This window comes from Onychostoma macrolepis, chromosome 05, assembly GCF_012432095.1.
Source record: "Onychostoma macrolepis isolate SWU-2019 chromosome 05, ASM1243209v1, whole genome shotgun sequence".
In the NCBI taxonomy this organism is placed as follows: Eukaryota; Metazoa; Chordata; class Actinopteri; order Cypriniformes; family Cyprinidae; genus Onychostoma; species Onychostoma macrolepis.
The window spans coordinates 3029277-3049567 of NC_081159.1; the positions used below are offsets into that span (position 1 = coordinate 3029277).

The 20291-nt window shown below is 34.8% G+C and overlaps 1 protein-coding gene across 1 annotated transcript in view; it reads right to left on the reverse strand.

Annotated features, from left to right (window-relative positions):
• Positions 1 to 2677: 2677 nt before the first annotated feature.
• zdhhc8b (zinc finger DHHC-type palmitoyltransferase 8b) overlaps positions 2678 to 20291 on the reverse strand; it is a 60565-nt gene continuing 42951 nt past the window's right edge. The window contains exons 2-11 of the mRNA XM_058774851.1: positions 13254 to 13375; positions 12961 to 13118; positions 12711 to 12883; positions 11433 to 11535; positions 11062 to 11153; positions 9363 to 9495; positions 8991 to 9102; positions 8601 to 8710; positions 6719 to 7755; positions 2678 to 5500 (exon numbers count right to left, since the gene is read on the reverse strand). Of these exons, the coding sequence (XP_058630834.1) occupies positions 5350 to 5500; positions 6719 to 7755; positions 8601 to 8710; positions 8991 to 9102; positions 9363 to 9495; positions 11062 to 11153; positions 11433 to 11535; positions 12711 to 12883; positions 12961 to 13118; positions 13254 to 13375 (2191 nt within the window). The 3' untranslated portion in view covers positions 2678 to 5349. The remainder of the gene's footprint in view (positions 5501 to 6718; positions 7756 to 8600; positions 8711 to 8990; positions 9103 to 9362; positions 9496 to 11061; positions 11154 to 11432; positions 11536 to 12710; positions 12884 to 12960; positions 13119 to 13253; positions 13376 to 20291) is intronic.

Consider the following 20291-nt stretch of genomic DNA (forward strand, 5'->3'; position numbering starts at 1 on the left):
TAATGTATGGTTTGTTAGGATCAGACAATATTTGGCCGATATACAACTATTTGAAAATCTGGAATCTGAGGGAGCAAAATAATCAAAATATTGAGAAAATCGCCTTTAAAGTTGTCCAAATGAAGTGCTTAGCAATGCATATTACTAATCAAAAATTAAGTTTTGATACATTTACGGTAAGAAATTTACAAAATATCTTCATGGAACATGATCTTTACTTAATATCCTAATGATTTTTGGCATAAAAGAAAAATGGATAATTTTGACCCATACAATGTATTTTTGGCTATTGCTACAAATATACCCCAGAGACTTAAGACACGGGTCACATATAATGAATTGGCAGATCTACTGGACCAATCAGACAGTCCAGGATTATTCAACACAGAAGTCAAATATTTACTGTATGCAGACGACTTGCTAATTCTATCCAAATCACCAGAAGGTCTCCAGAACAACCTTGACATTTTAACTAAATACTGCCATGATTGGAACCTAGAAGTCAACATCCAAAAAAACTAAGATTATGATATTTCAGGAAAAAAAAAAAAAAAAACAGAAATCTAGAACATAAACATATACAGTATTTACTTTAAACAAAAACTCACTTCAACATGCTTTACAATATAATTATCTTGGTCTGGTTTTAACTCCCACTGGAAACTTCAATTTGGCAATAAAAACATTACTTGTAAAAGCCCGCAGGGCACTGCATGCCATACGAACAAAATTATTCAAAATAAACATCCCCATCAGAATCTGGATTTTTGATAGTATCATACTGCCTATTGCCCTGTATGGAAGCGAGATCTGGGGCCCAACAAGTAACTACAGCCATAAAGATTGGCACAAACCCCCTTTAGAAGCTCTGCATGTAGAGTTCTGCAGAAGCATCCTTCATGTGCACAGAAACACACCTAATAACACCTGCAGAGCAGAGTTAGGCCATCTCCCCCTAAATCTAATCATTAAAAAAAGAGTTTTAAACTTCTGGATCCACTAAAACTCTAGTTCTGAAGATTCTCTTCATTTTAAAGCACTAAAAACACACACACACAAAATGAGTGATCAAAAAAGTCACCTTTGTGTAATAGTGTCAGATCTGACTAACAAAGCACTCAATATCACCAACCCTGATGGAAGAATCAAAGAGATTATGAACGAAGAGAAGGTGACATACATACAGCACTGGAAAGAACAAACCAAAGGCCAAAGTCGTCTCCTAGTCTCAGTCAGGAATATAACTCACAGACATTTACTGACGAAGTATAGACTGAGTGACCACCAGCTGGCCACAGAAAGAGGATGACATGAAAAGACGTGGTTATGTAAAGAAGAGCGAATCTGTAGTGAATGTAGATCTGAATCAGTTGAGACGGAGGAACACTTCCTCCTCCACTGCGACAAATACACGTCCTTAAGAGACGCACTGTACTGTCAGATACAGCAGATTATTCCTGAGTTCAGTCACTCTATGAAAATAACAAATTAAGAATATTAAGTGGTGAAGGACCTACTTCCTCTTTGGTAGCACATCATATTTATAAATGCCACAAACTAAGAAGGAAAGAGTGAACACATCTACATTAGTTGTACCGTTAATGTTTATACAAATATATGTATATATATATGGATGCATTTTGCATGGATGCATGTATTTTGTTTTATTTATGGATGTATATTACATGTATGCTTGTCTTTTTATTCTGCTATGTACAATGCTTTGTCAATATGCACCCAAGTATGTCATGCCAATAAAGCATTATGAATTGAATTGAATTGAGAAAGAGACGTTTCTATGTAAGTTAAAGACTGTGGTATCAAATGTTCACACGTTCTAATTTGTTTCAGTTTAATACTTCTAAGATGTTATAATATTCCTTTTTATTAATGAGATGTTCATTTAATTATTATTATTGTTAGTTTATTATTTATTTATTATTATTTTTTAAAATCTTTTTGTACATGTATACTAAGCTTTGGCAATATTGTATCATTTACAGTCATGCCAATAAAGCAAATTTTTTTTTTTATTGAATTGAGAGAGAGACAGAGAGAGAGAGAGAGAATGAGAACACTTAATACCATTGCACAATGCTTTAGGGAGTGGAATTACCTTTAATCTACATCCTAAAATGGAAGAGATTTTGTTTTCATTTAGACTACTTTATATTTGAGCGGCCAACTCGGACAGAATGATGTTTTCAATGAGGACAACTGTTTTTATTCATTTAATTTCATTTAAATGAACAGATTAAATGATTAAAAAAATCTGTCAATCTATCTGTCAATCTACCTACCTACCTATCTATCTACCTATCATCTATTTTAAAACAATCTTAATCTTAAAACGATGTGAAATTACAAAGATGAGACCAAAATTCAGGTTAAAATGATATTTATTCAGTTTAAAGTAAGGATTTAAAAATATTTTCATCATAGATGTGTAATTATGATTTTTTTTTTTTTTACGCATTTTAAAAAATCCAAAATAAGCACCACCAGATCTACCAATCTAAAAAGCTTTAATTTTTCAAATAAGAGAAGTGTATTTCTTTGTATTTATTCATTTAATTTAGATGGACAATTTAAATGAATATATAGATTTATTTAAATCCATCGATCCATCTACCTACCATTTTTCAAAACAGAAGAAAAATAAGGAAGACAAGACAAATGAATGTTCAAGTTATATTTATTCAGTTTTCCACTTGATGAACAAAAATAATAGATGTACCTTGATATGAAACTATAATGTCTTCACTTCATCTGAACGAAATACTTCATCACAGAAAAGAGTCCCACAGTTGTTCTTTTTTCTTCATTTTTTGTTTGAACTGTACACTGGTTTCATTTGAACAGAAGGCGACGCTGTGCCAGACAGCGGCAGAGAAGGACAGAGATGGTGACATGTGACCAAACACCGTGAAACATTCACAGACATGGAGCCTAGCAAACTGTAAAGGCCTTTCCGTGACCACATGAATTATTTACAATTTCAAGGAGCTGTTTGACTTGAAAAAGTATTATAATGACCCTTTATACATGCACCAAGATAACGTTTGTACTCTGTCAGCGCTTGAGTGTCTGTAGTCCGTTAGACCCCTAAGGCAGATCTGTGAGGAAATCAAAATTAATTTCTTGGAAAGTCATCTGATGAGCAGCAGAGAACTCCACATGCGGTGCATTTTCAGTCAGCAAGACATCTGGAAGATCACCCTGTCAAAGATGCCGATAGCATAAATCAACACTTCACTACAAAATGATCCTTATAAAATTGTTAGGTCTTGAATTAAGAAACAGGCCACAGTGTGAAGTTGTTCTGTTAACAGGTAGGTATTTGACACTTTCACCTGTGCTGTCCATTTAATTTCTTGAGAAAAGAATAATTACAGATTTCTTTTCAGCTGTTAACGACATAAACGCCTGTCACTTTATTTTTTTATTAGCATGTCTTGCACTAGCAGTGAAAATTTCACACTCTGTCTCTCTCTCTCTTGAAAAAAAAAAAAAAAAAAGTAATGGTTACCAAGCAATATTTATTTGCCCTGGCTGTATTATCAAAAAGGACTATTTGCAACTACTTTTGAAAGTGAGAGGGGAAGGTGAGACTTTAAACTTCCTCAATCAAATTGAATGAAAGGGACATAAGAAGAAACTGACTTTGATGGACACTACTATTCCAAAGTTTGTGGCTTGTAAGATTTTCACATGTTTTTCAAAGAAGTATCTTATGCTCACCAAGGCTTTGTTTGTATTTGATCAAAACTACAGTAATGCAGTAATATTGTATTACAGTTTAAAGAAACTTTGAACAAAAAAAGTTTAAAAGAAATGATAGAAATGATAAATAGTATTTTTTGTAACAATGTTAATGTCTTTACTGTCACTTTTGATAATTTCTTATATAAAAAACTTACTGTCCCCAAACTTTAACAGCAGTTAAAAAAACCAAAAACATGTGTCATTATGTCTCTCAAATGGATCCAGCATTCAAAAAACAAGCATCTTCGCTTCAACTTTCTTGCAGTTTCCTAAAACGTTCTATAATAACATCTTAATCTTTCAACATTCATTCACTGAGAAAAAAATCTTGACAGAAAGTACTACTTTCAAATGGCAATGCATACTAATTAATTTGTACAAATAAATTATAAAATATGCAAAAAAAGAAATGGAAAATGAAAAAAAAAAAAACCACTCAAAAAAGTCCAAAACCCACCCATTTGTAGAAAAAGTTAAATATACCAATCTTTTGAAAGTTGGGTTAAAAAAAAAAAAAAATGATGTTATAAAAATAAAAGAAATGAAAATATTTGGGATGCAGCCGTGAATTACCATTGTTATGTTTTCTAATCTATTACAAATAAACTGAAATGCTAAAGCAATAAAGCAACTTGTAGTTTGCGAAGATCATGGCTAAGAAAAAATATGGCTTTAACATGTAGCCAGTACTGCTAATACACAGTGGTGTGTTTCTGTTTACATATTCATATTTTTTTCCCACTATAAAATACTTTTTTTTTTTTAATAAAGAAAAACAAAGTTTGAAAGAAAGTTTTAACAAACTGGTGATAACAACCAGTATCCGTATTTTTTCCCCCATTTTCTTTTCTTTTTTTTTTTTTTTTTAATTTTACATATACACATTTATATTTATTTCCATGGCAGCTTATAGTTTTACATTAGAAAAAGTGTAAATGACCACCATATTTGAAAAATAAAACTTCTGCTTGGTTTTTTTTTTCTTTCTTTTTTTAAAGTACACAAGTGCTGTTATGGTTTGTTTGGAACCTGATAGCTTAACAGAGAAATGCATTTGAGATGAAACCCTGATTATTAGATCGGCATGATGACAAAAACATAAAGGAGTTACTGGCAAGTACATATACACTCACATTCAAGTGTGTGAAAGACCTGCATACTGAGCACATTTGCATTCAATATGCAAACTTTGATATTTTATATACAAACAACTGAATTGACACATACTGTACATATTCAGCCCTTAATGGTGTGTATATATATAATTTCTAAATTTCCATTTTAAGCAATTAAACCATTATTTTCTGTTGTGTGCGATTTATATCCTGATGGCTGACACTTTAAAAACATCCAACGCTTCTTTGACGAAGCACTCCTGTTATATTATACACTGAGTCACGTGGAAAGTTGCTTGCCATCTCTTTAGCAAAGAAATGACCAATGCAAAAACTTTTCCCATCAGAACTGTGTCTCCCCTGATCGGTCATTTGAATATTATTTAAAAAAAAACTGTGAAAAAAAGAGAAACTTGGTGTTGCCATGGCAGTGCTTTTCCTCACAGGCAGTGGCTCTTCAAGCTGTCCGTCAAACGGAAATCTCATATGTAGTTCCGCCCACTCCTGTGACCTTTTTGACATTGGTGTGTCTGCTGGGAGTTCCAGAAGGAGTCCCTAGATGGCAGTCACGCGCTTGGCCCTTTAGTTGCCCGTTGACTTTACCTTGACAGAGGTCCTCTCTATGTGGAGAAAATATCAAAAAACAGGAAGACAGATTTGAAGTGGTTCCTTTCCAACTGTATCGTGAACTGTTATCCTCATCTGTCCTTCTTTAGAAAGGAAGAGATTCAAACGTACTAAATGGACTGAAATGTTAAAAAATGAAGATGAGTTCATGAAGAAGAGGACAGGATTAAAGAGTGGTGGAAGGGATTGTATAATTGAGATAATAATACAGGACTCAAAAACAAGGAGTCAGTTTAGAGCCAGTTGACAAAACAGGCACTTGCCCTCAAATTATGCCTTGCATAGATTTTTCTCTTTTATAATTTTTTTATGACACTATTTTTTTTCTTTTTATGCTATGTTATGCCTTCTTATTTTTTACTTGCATTTTGTTATCATTATGCTTTCTTTACCTTTTTTTCTTCGCTTTTTTTACAAAAAGAAAATTGTGAAGACAAAGTATAATTAAAAAATAATAATAATAATAAAAAAAAAAAAAATTATATATCAGTAAAAAAACATGTTTTTCTAAAAAACATTGCTAAAAATAAAAACGGAAGATTCTTTTTGATGGGATCTATAAAAATGTTGGCATAGAAAGTAAAAAAAAATCCTTTCTGTTGAGCCCTGCAATAAATCATTATTTTAAAGACAATCACGCAGTCTGGTATTAGTCATTTGCCATTTGTAAAATAATCAAGTCAAAGAAAAATACAGTGTGTAAAATGATTAAAAAGCACTATTTAAGCAACACAAACAGAACAAGAAGAGATAAATGGATATCAAATCAATAGCATAATTATTGTATATTACACTGAATTCTGACACCATTTATGAGATTACAATGATGCAGTAAAATGTACAGTATGTCAGAAGTACATGCCATGCAAAGTGTCATAAATAAGCTCATGAATATGGATGAACAGGCATGCAGAAATGAAAATGGGGGAAAAGCAAAAAAAAAAAAAAGACATTTATTTGGCTAACAGATACATAATCACAACATTTTTGTTTTCATCTCTGCAGAAAGGCAAAAAACTTAACCGTATATATTCTAAATAACAATAATGACAATTAATTTATTAAAGTACAAAAAAGCAGTACTCAAAAATGAACAAATAAACATAGCACAACTGAAATCCCTGCCGGATCAGAGAGTACATATCAAGACCGTTTAGGCTATACATCACGTCCTTTTCTGACTGGTTAAAAGTGGATGCTATGTGTCATACCTTGTACCAAGATGCGGCGAGTCTGCCCTCTCCAGGGCGCTAATGAAAGCGACCTTCTGATGCGCGTATGTCGGGGAACGGGGCACAGCTGTTGGGGAGTGGTGTGTTTGGTGCACCGGAGAGCGATACTGGTGCTCGGCTGTCCGGCTCACACCGCCTGCATCAGTGTGGAGGGACGTCGTGGAAGTCCTCGGCGCTCTGGAGAGCGAGGATGCGGAGGAACGCAGAACGGGTGTACGGGGAGCGTATCCCACCACCCCGACTCCCATCAAGTTATCCCGAGAGCCGCACACAGGAGGGGTGGGCTCTCGGGATCCGGGGCCTCTGGGGCCGTCGGGGTAGCACGTGCCAGGTGGGAGTCCGTAGGCTCCACTGCAGGTGTCAAATACCCCCGAATCGTTGGCGTAGGCTTGAGCGTGCCGATGCATGAGTTTCTCCCTCTCCTCCAGCTCCTTCCTCTCCTGGATGGAAGCCATGATGGTTTTGGAGAGGTTGTCGTAGCGGACGGGCGAGGGATCTCGGTCTCTTAAGAGCGGCGACTGCCGCCCGTACATCGCTCCGACGTGCACAGGACTATATGATGGCGGGCCGATGTGCCGCTGAAGCTCGGGCCCACGTACGTGGCACATCTTAGTGGGCAGGTAGGGCGAATGAAAACCCATAGAGGGCACTCCCGGGTGAGCGGCGCACTCGCCCACAGACGGCGTTACGCTGGGGGTTAGCAAGCTGTCGTAGGATAGGCTGCCATTGCGGCCCGATAACGTCCCAGGGGAGAAGACTCCTTTGTGAGGGGTGGAAGTGACCGTTTCTGGTTTGCTGCCACCCGGTGGCATCTGGTCGGCCCTGTTCACTCCCTGCTTTAGACTGAATGAACGAGACGTCGTGCTGAAGGAGTCCAGCTGGAAAGGGGAGGACTGGTATGTTCGGTGAAGAGGAGTGCTGCGGTAGTCTGGCATATCCAGATTCGGCTCGGAGCGGTAATCGTGACCTCTCTCCTCCAAAACGGCAGAGGGCTTACCGTTCTCGGACATTACAATCTGTAATCAACAGCATTAAAAAAAAATTATTATATTATATTACACCATTGTTCAAAAGTTTGGGGTGCATGAAAAAATACTATAGTAATTTATAGTAAATACTATAGGGTTTTGAACCATACTATAGTAAAGTGTATTATACTGTATATATTATTTACAACACTTTGTTAATGAATGTTACGGCATACTGTAGTATTAACTACTGATAAACTGTAATAAATACTGTAGTATAATATACCCTAAAGTTGTAGAAAACTTAGTACAGTATTGGGTAAAGTAATTTGTTTATATTATTATAGTTGTTACATTACCATAGCAACTATAGAATTACCACAACAAATTAGTATGGTGCAAATAAATATAAACTACTATAGTATTTTTTTCATGTGGGTAACTTTTTTTCAAGAAATTAATTCTTTAAACTTTCATTCAGCAAGACATTGTTACAAGAGATTTCTGTTAAATAAATGCTGTTTTTTTTTTTTACTTTTTTTTTTTTCATCAAAGAATCCTGAAAAGAAAAATAGCAGTGTTTTCCACAAAAATATTTCAACTAAAATTCTTGTGGACCAAATCAGCAAATTAGAATGATTTCTGAAGTATCATGCGACACTGAAGACTGGAGTAATGATGCTGAAAATTCTGAAATAAATTTCATTATAAAATATATAATAGTTGTCATTTTAACTGGTAATATTATTTCACAATATTACTCTTTTGACTGTATTTCTGATTAAATAAATGCTGAACTTTTAGAACAAATCTTACAGACCCAAACTTTTGAACAGTAGTGTATATTATAACATATGCCTCCAGAAATCATTGTTTGAGTCTGTCTCTCCCACCTTCTCTCCGGTTGCGTGATAGTGCACTTTAGGCATGGTGCCGAAGGAAGGTCGATATTTGTACATGGCTGGGGTGGATGGATTGGTGGGTTTGCTGGACAGGGAACTCTCTAGAAAATGTAGCACAAATGAAATGAATGACTCAACAGTGCTGCAATATGATGCAACAACACCAGATGGCAGCAGAAGTGCAGTCAGGAATAAGACAATTCAACAACCTGCTAAGGGGCCACTGAAGAAACAGGCTTTGAATAATTAGGAAAACTAGTTTATTATAATCACATAATAATAATAATGTTTGAATACAGAGAGTAAATCATTACAAATACATAAATTGGTTACATTTTGGAGCTAATTTGCTTTAAAAATGCAAGTAAAAGTGTTACTTGCCTTCGCTGGAGGTGAGCTGACTCTTTAGCTGGTTGTAGCGATCTGCTTTGGGCGGCAGAGGTGGTTGTGTATCTATACTTTTATCATCCACACCATCCAGACTGGTCTTAGACTAAAGCACAAGAAAAATCGATTTATATTGGGAATCCTGATTTAGGCAGAGACATCATATTGTTAAAACCGTTCCTTTAAAAACAGGTACACCATTTAGTTTAATAATTTCCATTTTCACTGAAGTCTGAATAATGAACCTGTACTGATGGGATTCTGAATTGCTGGTGTAACGGTACTTAGTACAATAACAGAAATGATTAAACGCCATTGAAATTCCAGGTTGTGGGCAGACAGAATTAAAAGCTTTTGCGGACTCACTTTGCTTCGTAGGATGCTACTATGGATACCATTATCACTGACTTTTACACTGATGTGTCGGTTAGAGAGGTCAGGGCGGAGGAACGGTGGTTTCAGAGTGACGGGAATTTTCTTCCTGGGATCAGCGATGTACCTGTAGAGCAGAAACAGTTGACATGATGCATGCATTAAATCTATTTTACCACATGTAGGTTATCAAATGCTTAAAAATAGTTATCATTTACTCATGTTCATGTTGATTCAAAACCACATGACTGCTTTGAAACATAAAAGAGGAAATTCTGAAGATTCTGATTCCATTGAAAAGTTTAGGGTCAGTATTATTATTTTTATTTTTTATTATTTGATCTATTTATTTTATAAAGAAATTATTACGTTTATCCAGCAAGGATGAATTCTATTGATCAAAAGTGACAGACATTTTATACCGTTACCAAAATTTCTATTTAAATAAATTCAAATTTTTGGAACTTTTTATTCATCAAAGAACCCTGAAAAAAACACGCATCACATTTTTCACAAACATATTAAGCAGCACAATCATTTTCAACATTAACAATTATAAGAGATGTTTTCTGAGTACCAAATCAGCATATCAGAATAATTATTGCTTGAATTTTTCTTTTTTTTTGGGTAAACTATTCCTATAATTTCTGATTCGAGGAATGATGTAAATAGTCTTGTGGAAAAAAGTTTACAGCAACTATCTTTTGTTCTGCTTTGGCCTCACAAAGGTTGTCCTCTATTGTTTCTGAAGATGCCTTCACTCGTCTTAACAAGACATTAACCTTGGCTCTAATCCGTGTTTATACGGCAATCACTTTCTCTCTCCATTGTTTCACAATCTGATTCAAATCTTCAGTACTATACGCTTTTCCTGCTCAGAGTGTCATAAACAGGCAAGAAAAACAGGACACAATCTACCTTCCTATGGACCCCTATTCTTCTCAAACCCCTCCAGACTGTCTACTATGATAAACAACCTCTTTTTTTCACCTCTGTCTCGTGTTTAGAAGTACCACAGTAATTGTTAAAGGCGATTATATTTCAAAGCATATTTTCTTCTCAAAGCATTTTAGATGCGTTTATACACACACACACACACACACATACATGCCCAACAAATTTCTTATTATTATCAATGTTGAAAACAGTTATGCTGCGTCATATTTTTGTGCATACTGAGATTTTTGTAATTTTTTCAGAATTTTTCATGAATAGAAAATTCAAAAGAACACCATTTATTTGAAACTGATTAATTAATCAATTAATTAATATATGTCTCTATATGGACATCAGCTGCGATTGCCTTTCTTTTCTAATTTTGCTCAAGACAGAACGAGGTTGGTACTTCAGAGGTCTTTTGTAGCATTTGTCAAAGCATAATATTCACTGAATCCTGTCTGTTTTGCAAATGTAAAATAACACAACCTAATGTAAATTCAAGTGAAATGAAACACCCAACAGTCTGCTCCAAAATGAGCGAAAGATAGCTGTCACGGGCCGAGGAAACACACCGTGCCTGGTGTTACGACTCACTTTCACACATTTCTGGTATGTGTGTGTATTTGCAACTATCATTGATTATAAACATGAATATATATATATATATATATATGTGTGTGTATGTATGTATGTATGTATGTATGTATGTATGTATGTGTGTATGTATGTGTGTGGAAGCCAGTTGTTTCTTTACCTAGGAGCAAGTGGACTGCATAAGACGTGTTTCACATTACCACAGCAACCCCGAGTGAATGGATTCACTCCTCCTCTGAACTTTCCTGTCACCTGAGAACAGAGAGAGAGAGAGAGAGAGGAATCCTACTTTGAGCAAACTGAAGAGAGTGGAAAACAACTGTCCTTGACCCACAGGACCGTAATGTGCGATGAAAATACCAGGCTTTGTAACAGATGTCGTGCACGAACAACAGAAGGCAATCAAGTTGGAAAGACATCAAGGTGATTCTGAGTGGGTGTGCAACATGTGAGCACAGTTCTGCCTCTACAAGCGCGCATGTTGTTACACAAACCAGATTAACATATTTAGTGGTGGGTAATTTGGTTCACCTGTTCGTTTGTGGTTCGTCCTCTGGCTACGAGAACCATGTGGAACCCAGTGAGGCCCATAACAGGGATGAAAAACAGGCCAGTCACACACATAACCACCAGACTGGACAGCAGGAAAGTCAAGGAGCCTGTTGTGATTTTCTTTCTGTCCTCGCTGAAAGAGAAATGCTGCACGAAGCTACAGCTAATTACAATCTTATTGATTTTTAATACATAGATAAGTAGTGCAGGATTTTGAGCCAATGTGATCTCACTGTGGGCGGGGCCTCCCTGTCTAACAAACAGTGTTGTTATTGTTAATTAATACTATTAAACATCTGAAATAAAATAAAATAAATATATTAGATATTAGACTAAAAGTAAATTAGAAATGTTACCTTGGCAATTAACTGAAATAAGTTGAAGCTAAAGTACTAAAATTACTAAAATTTTAAACTTAAATAAAAAAGGCACACAGAAATATTTAAAATAAACTAAAAAAATTTTTTTTAAACTAAATAAAAAATCTGAAATAAAATAAAATAAAATATAAATAATACATATTAGACTGAAGAAATATTGCCTTGGAAATTAACTAAAATAAGTTGTAGCTAAAGTACTAAAATTTAAAACTTAAAAAATAAAAAGGTACACAGAAATATTTAAAATAAACTAAAAAAAATTTAAAACTAAAAAAAAGAGACAAAAGCACAAAAAATTGCTAAAACTACAAATATAAAAATAAAATCTATTTTTATTTTATTTAAATAATAAAATTGAAAATATTAATAAATACTATAGTAGTAAATCACAATTACAATAAATAATATAATAAGACAATGTGAGTGAAAATCTCACAAAATGCTATTGACAGTCACACCTGCTCAAGAGAAAAATTCAGCTTAAAAAAAAAATCTTTCATTCTTTCATCAGATTTCTTGCATTGCCAAAATCGAGTTTAGATAGGGGACAAAAAAAAAAAAAAAAAAAGAAAATGCTATTTTTAGGCTAAACTAAAATGTATGATTTCACTGTAGTCAGATGTTATTGTTGCTTTGATACATTATTGAAAAGTATTTATTTGGAATGGAATTCATCTGTAACATTATAAAAGTCTTTATCGTCATTACACTTGCTCAATAAAAATATTAATTTCTTAAAAAAAAAAAATCTTACTTTTGAACGGTAGTTTAAATCCACATAGAATAGCCATGCATTCATTAAATACAACTAAATGAGCTTTTATCACAGTTGCTATTTGTTATTTCTGACCAGGAACTGTGTACTGTGGAAGGATACGTCACAGTTGTGTGAAGCGCACTCAGCCTCTCAAGGTGGTGTAAGACGAACAGCAGGCCGAAGGAAAACACTCCCACCATGTGAACACTTAGAGACAGCAGGAACAAGAAGAAATATCGGTAATTCCTCCGGCCGATGCAGTTGTTCACCCATGGGCAGTGGTGGTCAAACTCCTACAGTGAGAAGAAAAGCGTGTGTGATCGTTTTATAATACGCAGCAATTCTGCTCTGTGTGTTTTATGCGTCTCACCTCCACACAGTTGTCACACACACTGCAGTGTGAGCAGCGCGGAGGTCTGTAGAAGTGGCACGTGGCACACCACTTCATCCGCACCTGAATTCCCTTTATCTCCACGTTTTTATAAAGCGGAGCTCGGAAGTCATCGTCTTTATCTTCGTCCTCATCCGCTGGGAAACAGACATTTCAACATGCACGTCAGCGTTGTGTGAGACATGCAGTTTCCTGCACATTCTAATCATGGACCTACTGTTGTATCTCCAGACGTATGAAACAGAGACATCTAAACTACAACTGGATCATACCTCTGGGAAAGACTCCAGGATCCATGAAGGTGGCCATGCTGAAGTTGGCCAACACAAAGAGGAAGACGATGCCATTGTATAGAGGCACAACAGGGGAGATGGCCTTGGTTAACCACGGACACCTGAGAGCATACAAGAGAAACACAAGAACGATCATTATCTGGAATGCTACAGCTCAAATAAACATTTTTCAGCTTGTGGTTGTTCAGCCACTTTTCTCAACAACATTTGTGTTCATCCCAGCAATATTTTTTTCCAACAGAGAGATTCATGCAAACCTCAGAAAACTTGTGAACTTTATTGCTGAATAAATTAAAATCAAATGTGTGCGGTTACTCTAGTGCAGTGTTGGGCTAGTTACTCAAAGAATGTAATATATTACTCATTACTAGTTACTCCTTTCAAAAGTAATATTGTTACTTTCCGGCAACAGTAATTAGTTACACTACTAGTTACATTACTTTTTCTTCACGCCCCACAGAAGTTGCAACTGTGTATCTTCCAGATAAAATTCTTCTAGAATGTTACTAACAACATATTTCTGCCTCATCATTTGACCAAAATCCACATCAGATCGCAGTCGGAAGTTATTACAAACACTCAATAGTGATTGATAGTGGGATTCAAGTACAAGTGTTGTATTAATCTCATTAATTGTCATTTGTAGCTTGAAGCTAATTGTTTGTTTGTAATTTTTCCTGACAAAATCAATATAATGCAGTATTTCTATCTGCTGAATGTAAGCTTTTCCATATTCCAAGCTTGCCTGCTGCACTGGGGACATCACATGTGCGAGTCATGAGAATTATGAAAATAAATCTAGGAAATATTTGATTGTTGGATTTTAAATCAGCGGGGTTGAGGCATCAAAAGTAACTAAGTAACTAAGCTGTTTTATGGAAGGTAACTGTAATATTATTACTGAAATCTTATTAGTAATTAGTTACACTACTTGTTACTGCAAAAAGTAATATTTTTACAGTAACTAAGTTACTAGTAACTAGTTACTGCCCAACACTGCTCTAGTGACAGACTGAATAGTCTGCAAACATTAGGATATATTTGACTGATAACTATGCCTGCTTGGTCGATTAACAAAAATATTGATTTCCTCTTGGGTCACTTAAAAAAAATAAATAAATAAAATAAATAAATATTAAATTGTTGTTACAACAAAATGGTATTTTGCACAAATGAAATAACAACAGTACTAATAACTATAACTTTATAAAAATAATTGTTTTGCACAAATGAAATGACAAAAAAATATTTTAAATAAAAAAATATAACATATAATAAATTAATAAAATATAATAGTAAATAATAAAATAAAATATATTAGTGCTGTCAAACGATTAATTGCGATTGATTGCATCCAAAATAAAAGTTGTTTACATAATATAATTTCATTATATTCCTATAATTAAAACAATAAAATGTGTTGCAGAAATGTACATTTTATATTTATTTATACATATTATAGTGCTGCCAAGCGATTAAATCGCATCCAAAATAAGTTTTGTTTACATAATATATCTGTGTATACAGTGCACATTTATTATGTATATATAAATACACACACAACATATATTTTGAAAATATTTCCATGCATTTCCATGTATATATTTATATTAATATAATTGATATTATATATAAATATTTTAAATATATAAACATAACACATATTTCTTTAATATATACATGCATGTGTGTGTATTTATATATACACATAATAAATATACACACATATATTATGTAAACAAAAACTTATTTTGATGCGATTAATCGCTTGACAGCACTATAATATATATAAATAAATATAAAATGTACATTGTCATTTATTTTTTCAAATATTATTACTATTATTATTATTGTTGTTGTCATTTCTGCAACACATTTAATTGTTTTAATTTTAGCCTAATAATCAACAATAATGATATTTACTATTTTTCAATTGTTATTATTATTATTATTATAAACATTTATTATGTACAGATCCTGCATTAATTACATTTTATCATATCATAAAAATACAGATATTGCTATTGGCAATTAAACAAACCTATACTGATCGACCACTACTTCACACTGATTTGTTGAACTCAAAAGAGGTGCGTGGCAATGTTTAATGGGTAGACTGCTTACGCAGGAAAGCAACTACCGGTGACCAATCCACGACTAGCTGTCCTACCATAGCTCCTCTCATAATGTACCCTCTAACTAGGCTCTGCTCAGGTTTTATTTAAGATGAGTTAACAGGCAGAGCCAAGCATATATATTTGTGCACTTCTAAATTTGGACTCCTATTGGAGTCTATTACATTTGTAGTCTTGCAGAACAGGACTTTTTCTGGCCAAGAACCGCCCACCCAGACAGGAGGACACCATTTGATCGACATGCAAAGTGACCAAGCACATTTATTTTGGCTTTTGCATGTCATTTAGAGGTAGATAAATCTATAATGCATTCGCAGTATTACCACTGTGTAACCATTTAAACCATTACATAATGAAGCAACAAGCCACTCAAGGCCATGCTTTACAGTTAAATTTACCAGATGAATTTCATAAAGACAGCACTGTTCAACAAATAAGTGCATTCAATTATAATAACAATTACAATAATGGAAATATTGTTTCAAGTAATACAGTCCATTAGCCTAACTGCAGACATTTATAGTTGCCAAGCAACTGTTATATTGGCTATCCCAAAGCAGCGTTGAACACACCTCATCCAATCAGATTTTAAAGCTAGAATGATCCATAACTCTCAAACCCCTCCTGCTACGTCTATTCTCTCTCGGCAGGCAGCAGATCACGCTACTATTCTCTGGAACCCTGAGGGAAAAGCACTAACTCATACTCCATACTGCACTGGAGGAACGCCAGACTCTTCGGATAGGTGAAGTCTGTCACCTTTATCTCTCTGATGTGATTCAATACACTCATTCCATTCCGTTTTCTATTCAGTTTGTTGTTTTCTTCATCTTAATCAGAGATGGCAGACCAGAGAATACAAAGCAGTAATGAAGTGGAAGGTGAGAATGATTCACCCCCGTCAGACACAACAGAGCAAAACTGATGGCATAACTACTCCTCCATGTATAATCCAATCACAAACAGACGACCTCAGAATCAATCCATGCTGTGGGCGAAGAAATAAACGCCAGTTTTATCGGCCGCACAAACATCTCTTTGGGGGTAAACAAGAAAGTCAGGGAAATTACGGAATAAATACACTGCCTGTGAAATGCAATAACCCTTGATCTGTAAGCGTCTTGCTCTATGCGAGACAGTCAGATCGCGGCAGGGCTTAGAGTGTCCTTCATCTGAATGACAGTGCAGAGATTTTTATTAGGTTAAGGTGGTTACATTATTTCTTCGAGACATTCCAAGGTGTGTTAAGCTGAAGGGTGTTGATAGGCACAAGGCTAAGTGGAGACACTGCATCCCGTTTAAATTTTTAAATATTTAAATAATATTTTATAATATTTAAATAATATTTATTTTTTAAATATTTTTTATTTTAAAAATATTTTTAAAACAATTTTTTTCAAAATAGTTCCTAACAGCAACAGTAAATGACAAGAGAATGTTCCAAGCTGTAAAATGCCTCGTCTGATGAAGCTCAAATAAAAACAGAGAACAGGAAAATGACTTTTTCAGCATGACTTTACAGTCTTTTTGTTTAAAACAGACACAGCACGAGTTTGCAAGCATCATCATTACACTGTAAACTGATGGACATGCAGTACCATACCTGAAACAGAAAAGTAATAAATACAGTAAAAGGACTGACAGGTCACCCTGACAGGGTTTTTTCACATTATCACTTATTTCACCACTCTCAACATAAATTTCAGGATGAACTGATGAGCCTGAAATCATCCCCTGTGAGCAATGTTTATATTAGTAGCCTATGCATATTGTGGTTTTCTGCAACAAAACATCATAGTTATCCAACTTGTTTTTTTGTTTTGTTTTAAATATAGACTACACAGCATCTTGACACCAAAAACTACTGCCATTAGTGCCTCCATTTACAGCTTAAACTCACATGAACTGATAAAATGCATAACGTGAATTAAACGCAAGTTGCTTTGGATAAAAGCGTATGCCAAATGTGTAAATGTCAATGTACTGTAAACCCTTCTGGGAAACACTTCAGATTTAGTAAAGCATTTATACTTGCTTTGTGGAAAGGGGAATTATAATATTAAAGCTCTCTACAAAGTGTTGCAGACAATGTTGGTAGCACATAATCCTCATATATTGCCAAGAAAAGCTTCTGAGTCTCTCAGTGGACATGAACCTAGACAACAAGTCAACAAATTCATGAAGTTGGAAGTCTGTTTCCTCTTCTGTGTACATAATTGTGGGGAGTTTAAACCTTAAAGTATGCATTTAAACAACATGACTAAAAGTACTTTAATTACCTTCAGGAAACAATCTATGCTTAATTTCTTCAGGCAGGGCTGCGATGGAGATCTACTGTTCTCCATTTAACTAGCAAACCCTGTGTAAGAAGGCTGTATCCTAATTCACGCTTTAACACGCTTCTCTCTAGCATACACAAGCCTCTTATTTTAGTGTAAAGTACACTGGCATTTTAACAACTCAAGGGCTGAGCTGGAGGGGTGTATATAAGGTTTAATTTAGGCCATTCCCTGCAGTGTGTCTAACGCCTAGCTGCTACAAATATTAGCATATCTGTGCCAGAGGCAGTCACTCCAAGGAGCCATCTATCCGTGAGGATTATAATATACCGACGAGATCAATATAGATAAAAGAAACAACCCTGTCAACAACAGCTTTAGGGAGCACAAAGCTTTTAAACCAGCACTAGTTAATTCTTAACACTCTGATTGTGAGATAAACAGAAAAATACATTTAAACATGCTAGAAAACATGCAGAAAAAGATAGAGAGAGAGAGACAGCCATCACAACCCAAACAAATAATATAAATGATAAAATCTAACAGAGAAGCTATTTATTCGTGGTGCTTGATATGACAATTACAGCTGTAACATAAATTAAAATAAAAAACAAATAATTTTTAATAATTTAAAACAAACCCTGAATTCTGGAAATGTTGGGATGTTTTATTAAATTTGAATAAAATGAAAACTAAAAGACTTTCAAATCACATGAGCCAATAGTTTATTCACAATAGAACATAGAGAACATAACATGTTTAAACGGATAAATCTTACACTTTTATCCAATAAATGAGCTCATTTCAAATTTGATGCCTGCCACAGGTCTAAAAAAAGTTGGCATGGGGGCAACAAAGGGCTGAAAAAGCAAGAAATTCTGAAAAGATTCAGCTGGGAGAACATCTAGCAACTAATTAAGTTAACTGACATCAGGTCTGTGACATGATTAGCTATAAAAGGGATGTCTTAGAGAGGCAGAGTCTCTCAGAAGTAAAGATGGGCAGAGGCTCTCCAATCTGTGAAAGAGTGCGTAAAAAGATTGTGGAATACTTAAAAAAAAAACAATGTTCCTCAACATCAAATTGCAAAGGCTTTGCAAATCTCATCATCTACAGTGCATAACATCATCAAAAGATTCAGAGAAACTGGAGAAATCTCTGTGCATAAGGGACAAGGCCGAAGAGCTCTGCTGGGCCCTCAGACGACACTGCATCACTCATCGGCATGATTCTGTCATTGACATTACTAAATGGGCCCAGGAATACTTCCAGAAACCACTGTCGGTACACACAATCCACCGTGCCATCTGCAGATGCCAACAAAAGCTCTATCATGCAAAAAGGAAGCCATATGTGAACATGGTCCAGAAGCGCCGCCGTGTCCTGAGGGACAAGACTCATTTAAAATGGACTGTTTCAAAGTGGAAAAAGTGTTCTATGGTCAGATGAGTCCAAATTTTACATTGTTGTTGGAAATCACGGACACCGTGTCCTCCGGGCTAAAGAGGAGGGAGACCTTCCAGCGTGTTATCAGCGTTCAGTTCAAAAGCCAGCATCTCTGATGGTATGGGGGTGCATAAGTGCATACGGAATGGGCAGCTTGCATGTTTTGGAAGGCACTATGAATGTTGAAATGAATATAAAGGTTTTAGTGCAACATATGCTCCCCTCCAGACGATGTCTATTTCAGGGAAGGCCTTGTGTATTTCAGCAGGACAATGCAAAACCACATACTGCAGCTATTACAACAGCATGGCTTCGTAGTAGAAGAGTCCGGCTGCTGAATTGGCCTGCCTGCAGTCCAGATCTTTCACCTATTGAGAACATTTGGCGCATCATTAAACGAAAAATACGTCAAAGACGACCACGAACTCTTCAGCAGCTGGAAACCTATATCAGACAAGAATGGGACCAAATTCCAACACCAAAACTCCAGAAACTCATAACCTCGATGCCCAGACGTCTTCAAACTGTTTTGAAAAGAAGAGGAGATGCTACACCATGGTTAACATGCCCCCGTCCCAACTATTTTGAGACGTAGCAGGCATCAAATTTGAAATGAGCTCATTTTGTGCATAACATTTTCAAATTGATCAGATTAAACATTTGTTATGTTATCTATGTTCTATTGTGAATAAAATATTGGCTCATGTGATTTTAAATTCTTTTAGTTTTCATTGTATTCAAATTTAAAAAACATCCCAACATTTCCGGAATTCGGGTTGTAATTATTTAATAATTATGTAATTATTAAAATAAATAAATCTGGCAGAGAAACTATGTATTAGTGGTGCTGGAAAAGACAATTATCACAATTACTATGTTCATATTTATTAAAATAAAATAAAATAAAATAAAATAAAATAAAATAAAATAAAATAAAATAAAATAAAAAATAAAATAAAATAAAAAATAAAATAAAATAAAATAAAATAAAATAAAATAAAATAAAATAAAATAAAATAAAATAAAATAAAATAAAAAACTCTTCAGGGAAAAAGAGTGGGACAACAAATGATTTCTTTAATAATTCAATAATTATTTAATTTAAATAAATACATCTATAGAGAAGCTATTTATTATGGGCGCTTGAGAAGACTTAT